Consider the following 15,263-nt stretch of genomic DNA (forward strand, 5'->3'; position numbering starts at 1 on the left):
ACCCCTAGTAACAAGCCAATGAGATAGACAGCATATGCAACATTAATGATTTCCCTTGGGGCTAAGGTAACACTTGCCCACAGTGGGATGTAAGCAAGAAATCTGTACTTAGCCATTAACTGTTTATAGAAGCTGAAGCTTATTATTTAATGGCCATGACAGACTATTGAATTTTGCATGTTTATAGATGGTTTTGGTGTATACATTTCTGACAGTTGTCTACTGTCATCATAAATACTAAAACCTGTGAGGACAGAATTCTACCATTTAAACCATAGTAACCTTTGAAGGCCAGTGCAGACATTTAGTATAGATATTATTATGTATCCTAATGACAGCTATTTTCTAAGCATTTCCATATTGAAATTGAGAAACCAAAAATAACTGTAAAATCATTTAACAACACATAAAAAAATACAAATATTAAACAATCTCTATATTTTTTAAAAGAATGAACACTTACTTCTAAATCATTAAAGAATAGATGTGTGTCAGCCAAATTGAAAATCATCTCTTCCATTCGGAGTCCAAGGGACACAGAAGTGGGTGGATCCTTTAAAGAAGAAATTAAGCATGTACACCATCAATACCGTGCCTAACATACACACGAGAATACAAACTAGAGGAACAGCTTTCCAAGAGATACTACTTTTATTAAATGCAACATCCACTTTGTCAGTTTAACTTCGGTAAGTGTCTAATCCTGTCGTACAACACTTACTAGTAACACTCAAAAATATGACTTTAACTCGACTGACCCTGAGATTTTGCAGTTGGACCTCTGTGGTCACCCTCATGCATCCCTGGCACAGGCTCTTTGCTCTCCATGCAGAAAGGGTAAATCCATTTCACCTAAAACTTCTGCAGATTTTACAACTGTTCACAAGTTTTATGAGTGACCAGGGGCACGATAATGCTATTGTTACTCAAAATAAGCTCTCACTGGTCGCGAGTGACAGGATTAAAGCAAAGAACCATTAATGTTTTATTTGTAAATGGCAATTATATTTAAAACCACTCCTTGATTCTCCACAAAACCATACTTTAATTAGGATTTCAGTTTGGCCCACCCATGCAGAGTGAACAAATCTATTGTTTGTTATTAATACATAACACACTATAACTTCTCTACAGAAATTACCATAACAACTTATTCCTACAGAGCTAATAAACTCAGAAAGCATGTTCAGCATTGTGGTTACTAAATGCATTACAGATGTTTGTCTTGTTTTCATTTTTTTTGTGTTTTATATATTTTCAATATGAAAAATCAAAAAGAAAGCCTAAAACATACATTTCATACAGAGTTTCTCATTTATAAAGCCAAGTATATCCAAGTGCACAGAAGCATGAGTCTGAAAGAACATGTTATATTATCTCATAACACCCTCTATTAATAATGTTAGTTTGTTAGGCATTATATTTTAAATAGAATAGTAGAAGTTACAACCCATATTTTACTTAAAATAAATTAGTATTCTAAACTTGATGACAACTCAGTTAAAAAACAAGAGATGCAGTCCCTAGTTTCTTTTTCCACCTCTCAATCAAATTAATAGGTGTTTCAACATGATCTCTGAACTTTCAAACATTTTTCTGTAACTACTGGTTAAAAGGCAAAATGTGTCAGCAGTAAAGAGCTGGAAAAGAATGATGATTTGGCAGCCTGTTTGCCTCTGGAAATGCCAAAACCCAAGAACCACTAACCAGAAAAAGAATTTTTGAAATTTAGAAACAAAGATACATAGAGCAGATAAAACATCCATTATTGAACTCATACATATTAAGAGTAAGATTTCTAACATAAAAAAAAATACCCCTTATAAATGGGAAAGAAAAATTGCATCATGGTATTGTGATGAACTTTGCCCTTAAAAACAAGCCTTCTCTTTAAACTGGCATGGCCAAAAAAAGAATATTTGGTTTCTTAATTCAAATGGTAAGACTTTAAAAGATGAACAAAAGTATTCTGTCCTTCTGTTTTAACATTGCTCTATTGTAGACCTATGCTTTCCTTTACTTTACTTTTGTAGGCATGTGAGGTGGAAAGCAGGTGGTATTTTCTCTCTAGCTAGGCCTGAGGCTACTTTTTCCTCTGACATTTCTGCTTATCTTTGTGCCCAGTTACCACCCCACCATCCTACACAGTTAATCTGGCTTTTTTTTTTTTTTTTGTAACCAGACAAGGATTTCTGTTGTGCCTAAGCAAAAACAGAAGTCACCCCACTGAAGCCTCTGCTCTAGTTATTAAAAGAGTTAGATAGGCTAAGGGTCTAAGATACAAATGAAGATCACTATCTACATCTTGATTATCAGCTGCTAATGCAACAATGTAGAACTAATTCCCTTCTGACCTTCCAACCATAAATGGGAACATCATTTTGAAAAGCAGAATAAATAGGCACACAGACCATGATGTTGTCTATGAACAATTAATTTTTAAAAAATGGCTGCATATATATAATTTAAGTTTCAGTGTACATCACTGGGTTTTTTTAACAAACATTTTTGTCACACTTCTGAGTCTGAAAAAAGTAGTTTTTGTAAAGCTTTTTAACCATTTCACTCCAAGGTATTTTTACATAGCAGAAAAAAAACAGAATGGGATTTCTATAAAGTAATACTAAAATAATATGATTTATTAGTTTAATTTAATTGGGAGAAAAACAAATAAGAAAATCATTGGCACCTACTGAAAATGTCAGATTAAATAACGAAAAAGCTAAAAGAAGAAACAAAACAGATAGCTTTTCACAGAAATCTAAACTCCTTGATTAAACATAATCTTTTTCTATAGGAAGTTCCACTTAGCACAAAAACTGTGTTAAACTGTAGCTCTGGATACGCACATATTTAACAGAAGCAAAAGCCTTATCTGCATTAGTCTGTGTAGTCACAGACTGGCAACCGCTCTAATAAAAAGCACGAGAGCCTTGCTTTAAGCCATTACAGTAGACCAAACTCTGGCATCAAATGTTCAGTAGGGGCCATAAACTTTGAAAAAAGTCAGCACTAGAATAAGGTTTTTAAAAAAATAATCCCATACCAAACCTTCTTTTGCAATTTTAAGCCACTAATTGCTAGCTAATTACTGTGAGGTGTCACATAATGAGTAGGAAAGCTAACAATCTCTGCTTGTTGCCTGGGATTTGCAGGTTCAGTCAGAGTGCCTTTTCAGGTATGGTCAAAATCAGGTACAAATCTCTGAGGGAGGTACAGTTCAACTAAAGAAAAGAAATACCAATGTCAAATTGCTTAAGTAGGCTTTTTGTTTTGAATAGTGGTATTGGAGCCAAAACATTGCCTGTATGTCATTTCTAAATTCTACCCACTTGATTTCTTTGTTTTGTGGAGAAACAAGAAGCTGAAAAACAGGAAAGTTCACTTTGGGTACAAGGTTTATTTTCCACTTAAGCCTATGGGTCACAAATGAAGGGTTAAGTGAAACCAGGCTTTGCTTTTCTCAATCTCTAAAATATATTAAACCACATTAAAAAAACTTATAATTTAAAGGAAAATTCCTTTTAAGCCTCTGAATATAACTGCTTTTACTGAGAATGGAAATGTATGCAAAGGCCACAGTTTTCTAGTGCCAATACTGAGACATATTTGCACCTGCTCCAAGCTGCTAAAGAAGAGCTCCAACTTTTTCAAAATTCTAGAACTTAATCAGCCCTAGTGCCAATTAAGTAACTGATAACATTATATTTGATCAATACATCTCTCTATGTACATATTAAAAAAATATCCAAAAGCAAAGGAAAATGTTTTGTTTTGTTTTTCTTCTCTCCTGGAAGGACAAATCATATTCCCGTAGTTTCATACTTCCATTTCATTCCACAAAATTCACTAAATTCAGATAATCCTTAAAAAAAAATGTAGTGGTTTATGCCATTGTTTTTGTCATGACTGCACAAACTGAAAAACAAAGGGGTTATTTTGTTCCAACAAAGCTGAAGGACAAAAGCAGAAAGAGCAGCAAAAGGAGAGCAGGTAATAAAAGCGGATAAGAAAGTAAGAATATAGAGAAAAGGTTAGCATAAGAAAGAAGTAAGGAGGAATGAGGTAGAGAATAAGGAAAAGAAAATCAATCCCTTCAGCAGTAAGGCCACACATCATTCATAGTCATTCACCATGAAACTCACTCAGGCATTATGAAAAGAGCTAAAAGCCAAGTTGCCAAATCCCCTATTATTTAATTAGGACATTTTTGTTTGTTTGAAGATCCAGCTTTTGTATTTTAATGATTATGTGAGCAGCTTAGATTTAATTTTAAAAGGGCATTTCTAGCCCTCACCACAGTGCAAAAATATAAGAGAAGGTGATGTTGGATTGATTGAAAAAAGGAATACAGGTGAAAAGAACAAAAATTCCCCTCAAAGTTTTTTTCTTTTCAGATTGACTTATGATCTGGATTTCTGATTTTAAAAGCCAGCAATCAAATCACAAGGAAACATCTTTTAAAAATGTGCACTTCCTGTTGCTGCAAATAGACCTTACAATTTTGATATGACACGTGCATGTTTTAGCACGTTTGCTTTGAACATTTGATGCTATCTTTCTCTAACATATCTGGAAATTGCTAACTGTTGTCTGAACCTGTCAATAAGACAAGAGAAATTCTGACATCAAAACAAAGCAAGAATGGCACAGTTTCATGATGGCATCTGAGAGCCAAGGACATGCATGTTGCTAACTCTCACCAAAAAGATCTAATACTTATCTACAGCATAAGCACTAATACCACCATTTCTCTCAACATCAACAGTTGCCAACTGGTTGCCATTTAGCAATGCAGAAATATTATGGCAGATGCCACATAACCAGGGACAGCTGGGCAAAAGCTGCATCTTAAGTAAACAGTACCACAGACAGAGTGATAGAGCTGCAATGAGGAGACACCCAGCTCCATGCAGCATATGTATTTATATCTCTGCAGCTGAATACTAGCCACTTTCCTCAGCTTCAAGCATCCAGCAAGACAGGTGTTTTATGTTCAGGCTGCCAAATTAACTTGCTTTTTCTGTCATATAATGAAAACACTAATTATATTCCTGAAACAGGTAAGCTGATATCCCAGTAAACTTTTCTGAAAACACACCTCATCTGAACAAACAAGAGAGGTTGCAAAATAATACTGCTTTAGATTTTTATAATGCTAAAATCTATTGAGAGAAATTCAGAACCCGACTACAGCACAGACTAAATCAGAGGTAGATTTACCCTTCACTCAGCTGAGTACAGGGCAAAAAACTGTTCTTATTCACCAAAGACCATATTTCTCTTCTGAGAATTACCAAGAAAATCCACAGTCTGTAGACAAATGACAGTTATGATTTACAGACTGTGCATAATAGAAAGATTTTACTCATAAACGGACTTTCAAAATCATCAGTCAATATGGAGATTAAAAAAAGTGAAGATAAAAAATTTTAGACTAATCTGTCTGCGTCCAAAAGTCTTCTTCCTCTTGTCTTCTCAATGCAGAGCACAGTACACTGCCAGTCAGTCAGAACTAAAATTTTTTTTAGCAATAACTTCTGGAAGTTCTTCAGTTTCTGAAGGGAGGTAGACCTTTGCAGATTTTGTTATCAACAGGTTTCAGACAACCTGTATCTAAAAGCCAAGTGATCAAAGTATTACTCCCAATGTTATTTAAATATTTAATGCATATAAGAGCGGCATAACTGCAAAAAATGGACATGTGAAACAGCTTTACTCCTTGGTTTTCTTATATCTTGTAACACCAGTACTAGTTTGCCTCTAGAAAATCAACTAATGTTCTCATCTTCCTTGTGTATCAACCACAAATCAGCAAAATATTACTGAAAATTTCCATCAGTTTCTTGACACTTACCCTTCCGTATCTGTTAGCATAGGACCCTGTAAGCAAGGAATGGAAAATGATGATTGTCTCATCCAAATCCCAAATGAATACTCTCTGTAAAAAGAGAATCAGATCAATGTGTTCCTCTGTGAAGCTGATATTTGACATGGAAAGTTAAAATTTGAATCAGTAAGCACACAAATGGGAAAATTTTATTGAAATGGTTATATATTAAAACCATAGTTTCCCTTACCATTTATTTTCAAAACTAACAAGCTGAGTTTTTTTCCAGAAGGTGGTAATACAATCTGTTAGCTTTTTACTACAATTGCTATTATATAAAATTATTCTATTAGAATAGAATTATATTTATTGTCAGATATACACAGAAAATGAGATTGTACCATGTATTTTCTGAAGCCAGATGTGAGATTAGAAACTGACATAAGTGAAATCTTCACGGTTTGAATTCTGTAAGTCTTAGAAAACAAGGTTCATATAACTGCTCTTGAAAATTACGTATAAAATCAAAACAAAGCAAATTGCTGCCAAGCACTTAAATACCCTTAATTTATGCTAATTTCTAATGCATTTTGGGCCCCTGAAGAATGAAAATCATGAACTTGGATCATATATATGTAAAAATTTATAGTGTCAGTAAATAATTCTTTTGCTTACAGACAATGGAAAATATGTATTTTAAACTCGTCCTCTGACCACATACAAAATGATATTTTAATGAAAAATGAAGTGTTCAAATATAAGTATTTTAAATTCTGGTGAGATTGTATTTCCCAAGATGACAAATGGACTAAGCTTTTGGAAAGGAAAAGTAATGCCGCGTGGACACTCATAGCTGTGGTGTGTCATTGGAGATGTGTTCTCAGTACAAACCATGGGCCACTGGGAGGAATGTGGACATAGCATGAGAGAACAAAACCCACTATTGTGCTAGAAGTGTCTCCTGTCCAAATGTAAACCTTTCTTTGCCTTTGGAAAAGTTTTCTTTTTTTTTTTTTTCTTTTTTTTTTCCCCAATTGTTTGTTTGCTTTGTTTTAATCAAAAGGAGAAAGAAACACACAATATTTTTCAGAGAAAGTAAGAGCTCTTCCTGAAGAAGGTTCTTTAGAAGAAAAATCCTATCTTCTATTAAAACACTGTTAGGAAAAAAAAGGGAGCTTCAATGCCACTTTATTTTTGATGTGTAAATAATATTTCTCTGTGCAAAATAATGATAAAAATAAAGTCTGTAACAGGCAAAAGACATTTAACATAATGTACCTCTAGATCAGAGTCAGGTGGTGGTGAAGGATTATTGTTTCTTCTACCACGTCCACGTGATTTCCCATCTGAACTACGACGCAATCTATCTGAATCTGAATCTTTAATGGGGGTTGATGGACTGTGGATTGTACTGTATTCTGTTGTAGTAAAGAAAGGACATTTTTACCTTTCAGTTCAAACTTCAAAATGTTCAACTTACTTGCTTTTTATGTGTGACACTAAAACCCGTAGGTTCACTTAAACAGTCCTAACTAAAATATTTAAATTTACAATGACAAGTAGTAATATTGATACATAAATTAATTCAATCTAGCTCAAGTTATATGAAAAAACAGAGTGATAAATTATTTCAGTAAACACATAAGAAAGGACTAAGTAAAAAAAGATAATAATTCCTGCAAATATTAGAAGATTAAATTCTAAACGAACAATTTTAAGGGATGCCAACTCTTTATAAAAGAACATTGATTTAACTCTAAGTTTCAAACATGATTTAAAATAACTACGATGGTTACTGGTAAGTAAAAAACATCTAAGTGTGAAAAAAAAAAATAGATTTTGAAAAATTTTCCAAATTGCCTGATGGCAGACACTTTTCTTTTATATTGCTACACGTAAGGCAGAAGAATAGAATTATTTCTAATTATGGCATAAAACAGAGTATTTATTTTCCCATGGTAATTTAAATTAATCAGTTTTGAATATGCATCAACTACGAAGATTAAATGTATAGTATTTTTCAAAGGCCTGCTCAACATTGAACTTTTCCAATGAGTATCTTCAAGATAGGATGTAATTCTATACAAACAGTATTGTATGCTAATTATTAGGCTTCAGCAATGTTTATTTGAAGGGTATTTACTGTTGTTGAACATGTGAAAAAAGAATGATGATTTATGTATGTAAGAACAACAAAGTTTTTCTGAAAACATGCTAGTTCTTCTGAAAACAGTGAAGTGTTTGTACATTAATAAACCAGACACCTAGCATCAATTATCCTTCCTATTAATTTATTTAGAAGTACCATAATCCTCAGGAATGCAACAAAACATTTTAAAATCTCTTTTAAAGACTCCCTTTCATAGTCTGAAGTTCACAAATATATTTTGACAGTCCTCATGAATTTTTTTTTCCTAAAAACACTCTTTTAGTGAAGGCAGATGAAAATTTTTTTATAAATTTTACTTCTCAGTTAACATCAACTACTCTTTAGAGTTCAGTAGATATGAGTATTTGTATTTTCATTTTAATCAGCCTAGCCCATGGCATTCCAGCTTGAACAGACAGGTATAATTCTCACACAAGTGATTCTTTCTCCTAGGAAAACATCCTGTTGAGGTCAAAGGTTAGATTAAGGAGGAGACTCTGGACATCTGTGTAACACCACATATGTACAATTACTCAAAATAATAAAAGTTGCTTGTGCTGAATGAAAGGAAACAGTCTTGAAATTCTCATGCTCAGCTTTCAAATCTGTCCTTATTGAAAATTGGCATATCTTATATATTTCACACTATAAATTTACCTAAGTATTTCAGGCTACATTAAACAAAGCAGAACAACAAGTAAAAATGTAACTCAGTGTTAAACACAGAATCTTCAAAAGACACTAAACCTATACTAAAAGAGTGATTCTGTGTATGTGTCAAACAATAAAAATCATTCAGCCATGAAAGTCTACATAACTAAAGACAGAGGTTTAAATATTGAAGAACATAAATGTTCCAATAATATATATTTTTCCTATGACCATGTACACTTCAGAATATTTAAACTAGTTAAATTTTGAATGCTGGCTGCTCTTTCACCTACTGTATTTAGCCAAAAATAAGAAAACATAACTCAACTAGTACAAATTTTTCCAATCAATTTGTCTGCTATACACAATTTTTATTATTGCAATCTTTAATAAAAAGGAAAAAGAAAGAAAGCAATGCACAGAAACCTTGAGATAAATTATAACACAGTAAAATAAACCAGAATTTCTTCAACAGGCATACTGGTCAATAATGTTCTAAATATGTGCTCTAAAATTTAGATGTAATGAAAAATTGCATTTCCTATTGACTAATTTAAATTAGGGCTGCTCTTGGCCTCTGACAATGTTTTTATGAGTATGGCTTCAGTTTCCATTTTTAAAAATTATTCTCATAGACTAAAAATTATTCTCACAGTGCTGTGACTAAAAATTTTTCAGTATTAGAACTGCATTAGTAACAATAATACTAAGTAAAATAGGAAACAGCACGGAAAGAGTATAACCAAAACTTCATGACAAATGAACCGGAGCAAACCTAAATGAGTGAGCATGCAGAGCAGAGCATGGTGAGGGCAGGGAAGAAAGTCTGTTTGTAAGAGCCATCCAGCTCTCTATCTTTGTGATCGCCTTTCACTTAAAAATACTGCATTCAAAATTTCAACACAGGGCTGCAAGTTTGGGTGGGGGTTCATTTCCAGTTCCCTTTCACAGGTAATCTGGATGCATCAGCACCTGATAGAAAGACTCCCAACCCTACCTCAGGACCCCAAAGTGGGCTGGGCAGACTTCAACCCACCCTTCTTGGAACCACTGTACCTGCATCGTTCCCAAGAAAGATTTGTCTATCTTGCTCTTACAGATCTCTCCAGGAAATTTACTCTGCTGCTTTGACAGCGGTGCCATTAGAACATTCAACTTCAGCATTCATTACAACAATATAAATTGAATCTCTGAAAGAGTGGGAAAGATTATTCCCTTCCTTGTATTTGCATGCATTTGAAGACTGTTCACAGATCCCTTTGTTGTTAGGTTAGGCCTTCCCTGACAATCCTCTTTTCCAGGCTCTGATTATCACTCTCTATAGACTCTCCAAACTGGGTACAATAATGCAAAGCAAAATCAAGCAAAGCTTGATTTCCTGAATGTCCCACAGGCTACCCTCCCCTGGGCACCAGTTGGAAGGATTTTTCTGCAATATTTCCAATAAATGTTACATTCAGGATTCCTATATCATCTTCTGAGGAGGAAGTGACACTGAACTGGTTGTTTCTCAAAGACGTGGCCAAACCTTGCACATGAATCGAATAAGCCATTGCTAATACTTGGAGCTTCTGAGTCTACTCAGGGCACCACTGTGTTACAGTGTGACAGATGGCTGTAACCAACAGGGGGGAAAAAGATGACATTGTGTGCAAGAAACTTATTCCATGTGTGTAAAGGGAAACCATAGCATTCACTATTCGAATTAGGGCTGTTGGACAGAGTAGCCTCCGTGTGCATGGCTGGGTTACCAGCTCATTGTCCAATGGTTGCTCTCAGGTCCTCATAAGGAAACACAGTTAAAGAATACAGCGTCCAGCTGAGCCCTGAGCCTCGGCTAGCCCAAGCCCTGACAAATTCTGGAGCAAGAAAAACAACAGCGGCTGAGGGTACTCCATGTGCCACTAATATCTGGAGTACTGAAAGCAGTCTGCAGGGAAAGGTAGAGCCTGGAAGGAGCTGCCAACATTCCCCATCCCACATTTGTGCAGTTCATCATTCCTGCCTAAATGTATACCTCACACCTGCTCCTATTCAGATCACATCTCCATTTTTTGAGTTCTCATCCCATCTCCAAAGAACTCACAGCCCCTCTCAGCATGGTGTCATCTACATATTTAATAGGCAAACACATTCTATTCCGTCATCTAAATGATTAATGAAAATGTGGTATGGTGCTAGGCCAAAGGCAGACACTGAGGAATGCTCTGTAGCCATCCTTCTATTTTAACAGTGAGCTCTCACTGACTTCTCTCTGGACACAATTTCTTAAACAGCTTTATATCGTTCTGCTGTAGTTTCTGCCAGACTATTTTAGCCTAGTTCGCTTATAAGATTGTTAAGTGAAAAAATTTAACTGCCAGGGTAGAAAAGACTTGCTGAAGTCAAGTTACAGGGCCACAAACCATGTTATCATCACACTCATTATTCTACAATCATTGGTAGCAAAAGGTAATTTGTTCAACTTCAGCTGACTTCATGGTACCAGCATATTTTAATATTAGCCAAGTGAAATGAGTATGCTTCTAAAGCACTGAATTTAATTTTATCCTGTTCCTGAGCACCACAAACACAGGTAAGCACAGGAGAAAACCCTACCCTTCACAAAATCATGAGCGGAGAAAGGGGTGAGGATTAGGTCTCTACTGCCTATCCAACGCTAAAGCAAGATCACAAAAAGGAGTTGGCAGCAGCCAGGTTAAATACAAGGAGTTCACATAAAATCTAGGAGATTTGTGGCACTTTTGCCAAAAAAACCCCATGCTATGCTCCCAAAAGATTACAAGGGCTCAAGAGAAGGCTGAAGACATCCCTCGAAGTGAAGCATTCAGGGGTGCTACAGCCACACTGCATTAGCAGGCTGGGTCTCTGGGACCAGACAAGTGGTGCCAACATCACCAGGCTCCACTGCCTGTTCCTGGGAGGTCATTTCAGTGCAGCCTGATCAGGTCCAGCCTCATCTAGTCTCCTAAGAATCCTCAATAGGGGCTGGAGGAATTAGGAGCTGTTCTGGAGGACACCTTCCAGGTTAGCTTTGACTGGAAGGACTCCAGCTGGGTGCGCTAGGACCTCTTTGCTGAACCAAAGCTCCATATCAAAACAGACCTTACTCCAAATTAAAATGCTAATGCAAGCACATCCTAAACATACAAACAACAGCAGCTCTGGAAATCCCCTGAGACAAAAATATACAGAATCTGGAAAAGTGCTTAGGGCAAGTCTGACACAAGTTTAGCCTGTTCTCACTGCTCCTGAGGCGTCTGCTGATGGCCTGTGAAGCAGCAGGGCATGGAGGTTGTTGATCCATCAGTCTGAAGCACTAGAGTCATTCCTGTGTGTTGCATATGCTTTCACAAAATTATATTAATAATGCAGGAATAGTTACTCTTCTGCATCCGTGAACATACACATCATTTTAGATCTTCCTGCTATAGCAACTCTCTGCACTCTGCCCCAGGTAGACATTAAATGTTACAGCTTGTTTCTGTTTCACACACTCAGAGTTCTCTCTTGCAAACCTTGGATAAGTGTAATAGACCCTACATTGACTTCTCTAGTTAGTCAGAAAAAAAACCATTTTAAACCCAGATTCTATAAATGTCTTATTTTCCAGGTGTGACTGGTACTCCCCTGCTCCTGACCTAGTAGTAACCCCTGTAGTATACAGTCACACCAAGCCAGATTAAAACTACACATAACTGTGAGGAATAAAATATGTTTACATTCTGGTTTAACTAAAATACATAAACCATACTGTAGCAGACTTTCCCCTATGCTTCAAAGCACTGTATTATTGCAACTTGACATAACAGTTCATGAGCATATATTTCCTTGTTATACATCACTGTGGGCAGTTTTGATGGTTTTGTTACACAGAACAATTTTCCAACATCTCACTAAAAAAACCCAACTTTGCTTATGAATAGGCAGTACAGCCACAAAGATAGCTTTTGCAACATCATATTCTGTAATTCATTTCTGTTTGTTATGGAAATCCCCCCTAAGTAATTGGTGTATTTTTTTACTGCTGATTTCACTGTACAGCAGTAGTATCAAATGACAAATCTAGGGAAAACTGGCTATCCCAGAAATCCCAAATCAGGTCTCTCTCTAGGTAAATCCAACTGGTGAGTGTATGGGTAAAGCTTTTGCTGTTGACAAAGGCATTGCAAATTTTGTCAGATTTTTCCTTACTACACTGAAAAGGTATGCAAAAAAGAGTAAACATACATTATCAAAGTAATCATATCTCATGTCACAATGTAAATTACATAGATGACATGGGTCTAGAATAGTTAGTATAGTCAAATATCTCTGTAAGTAGGTATGTACAAATATTTTCCATTTAGATTGTGCCAAGATTAATGGCTTGCCATCAAATCTTACACTTAATTTTGAATAAAGTACCTAAATCCTTAGGCCAATGTTATTTCAACTCCTGTATACCAGAACAAAAATACAAAATTTGGGTAATTTGAATAAGTCAGTCTCATGCTATGATTTTCTTACTTTTGCATACTTAAAGTTTACTTTTGCATAAATAAAACTAAACACAAATTTCATGAGCATTTATACAAACTTATTCTACTTACATAAACCTGGACCAGGATTAAATAATGCAGCAGAATCACATATGCGTTTGTGGATTTTTTTTTTTTTTTTACTTCTCTATAAAAAAAAGTAGTACTATACTAGTAGTAAGTAAGAGTTCTAAATAAGTATTGCAAGAAATACAATAATGCCTGCTGGTAGGATCATAGAAATGTTTCTTTACTGTTGTTTTGAAAACCATCAAAATCTTCACTTTAAAAATTAAGTTTGTATATTGAGGACTAAGAGCATATTATTATAAACTTGACAGATACTCTCAATAGTCTATTAAAAATATTGGCAAAAATGCCAATTTATTTCAAGGCTTGGTTGACTTTTTGATTTAGCATTGTATACTCAAAAAAATGACAAAGTATTATAATAACAGTATATCATATATAACAGTATATATAAACTGTGGATGACAACAACTATACCAACAAGCCCTGAAATGGTCCAGATTTTTTTTCTCCAACTTTCTGTATTGAAGAAAAAATCCTATAATGGGCCAGTAATACCTGTTATTTCTTCCTTACTCATTAGTTTTGTTTTCAAATAATTTAAAATCGTTGTCAATTTTAATCCCAGCAAAACCAATGATGAACATCCTATTTATCTGTTTAAAAGAGTCTACTGAAAAGTGCATCAAGTTCTTAGACTCAATATATTTTGTGACAGTGGGTCAGACTATATATTGTTGGATGCAATGCCAAAGAGTCAAAGTTTTACATTCTAAATGTAAAAACAGGAGAACAAACATTATCAGAAAAGCAAAACCAGTGCTGTACTTTGCCATTCATTATTGCATCCAATCCTCTTCCTGTTTTTATGGAGTCTTCTAGATTTATTCTTCATTTTTATTTATGAAAAACAACAAACATTAGAATACCAGAAATTTACTGCAAATATAACAGCATTTGTTTTCATACAATATTAGTGAAAAGTTGTCTATATAGTCTGTTTGCTCTGTTTCATTTTCATGTCTCTAATTTATTGTTATGAAATATGATAAGGAGAAACTGTAAAAGATGCTTTCCCTTTTGCAATACTAAATGTAATATAGTGTTCAAGGAAAAAAAATTTAGTTTCTAAGAGCAAAATGGTGACCCATGGCTGAGAACAAGTTTTGTTGGCTGGTACACTCCCTTAAAAACCCTTGTGGGGTTTTTATTCTGCATTGTGAAGTATGTGAGTAATATAAAAAATCCCCAAACCTTCCAGTAATATATTAAACATACTTATTACAGAAACCAAGAAAACTGAAAGAGATCAAATCTCAAGAACAATGCAAGTCTCTCTTGCAAGAAACACTGTTTAATAAATTACAAATACAGTATCATATGAAATAGAGGGATAAATTCAACTTTTCTGACTGAATTTATGAGAAAAACCCTGCACAAAGAGAGAATTTTTTGTTAGCAGCTGTGATGATAGAATTGAAATATTGCAAGAGAAAATTATTAAAGCTCTAGAAAAGGTAGTCTTCTTCTACATTAACTCTTAGAAATACATGTTATGAATCTTAAGTATTTTAGAACATCAGGGTAGGCATAATGGATGGGGTCAAAACTCCATCTGTCCAGGGTAAGTTTCAACATGGGCAAACAGCATGAAACTAAGGGAGAAAGCATAAAAAGGATAGACACAGCTCTAATTCATCCACTGTCTCCTGTGATTTTTCTGCATCAAGAATTTCCTGAATTGACATTGGTGTCTGTGTAAATCTAATCTCTGAGTTTGTCGAAGCAATGCCTGAACTGGCATAAACATTTTGTATTCACAACATCCTGAAGCAAAGAGCTGCACAGCTTACTTATATGAAACATAAAGAAATACCTCTTTTTTTTCCACCCTGAACTTATTTCAATGAATGTGAATATTGGAAGGGAGAGTGAATGTCTGCTCATTTGTCTACTTCTATTCTTTTTTATAATTTTAATTATTATTACTTCCATTAGATACTATGGCTTAGACAAAAAATCACCTGGGATAATCTACTCATGTATGGACTGAAAGCTCATCCCAGAAGGAAATTAATATTCT

The 15,263-nt window shown here is 34.8% G+C and overlaps 1 protein-coding gene across 1 annotated transcript in view; it reads right to left on the bottom strand.

Annotated features, from left to right (window-relative positions):
- Positions 1 to 15,263, bottom strand: part of EYA1 (EYA transcriptional coactivator and phosphatase 1) — a 163,573-nt gene that overhangs the window by 39,812 nt on the left and 108,498 nt on the right. The window contains exons 12-14 of the mRNA XM_027638873.1: positions 7,109 to 7,248; positions 5,858 to 5,941; positions 464 to 553 (exon numbers count right to left, since the gene is read on the bottom strand). Coding sequence (XP_027494674.1) covers positions 464 to 553; positions 5,858 to 5,941; positions 7,109 to 7,248 — 314 coding nt within the window. The remainder of the gene's footprint in view (positions 1 to 463; positions 554 to 5,857; positions 5,942 to 7,108; positions 7,249 to 15,263) is intronic.

Source organism: Corapipo altera, unplaced genomic scaffold, assembly GCF_003945725.1.
Source record: "Corapipo altera isolate COAL_440 unplaced genomic scaffold, ASM394572v1 49, whole genome shotgun sequence".
Lineage (NCBI taxonomy): Eukaryota > Metazoa > Chordata > Aves > Passeriformes > Pipridae > Corapipo > Corapipo altera.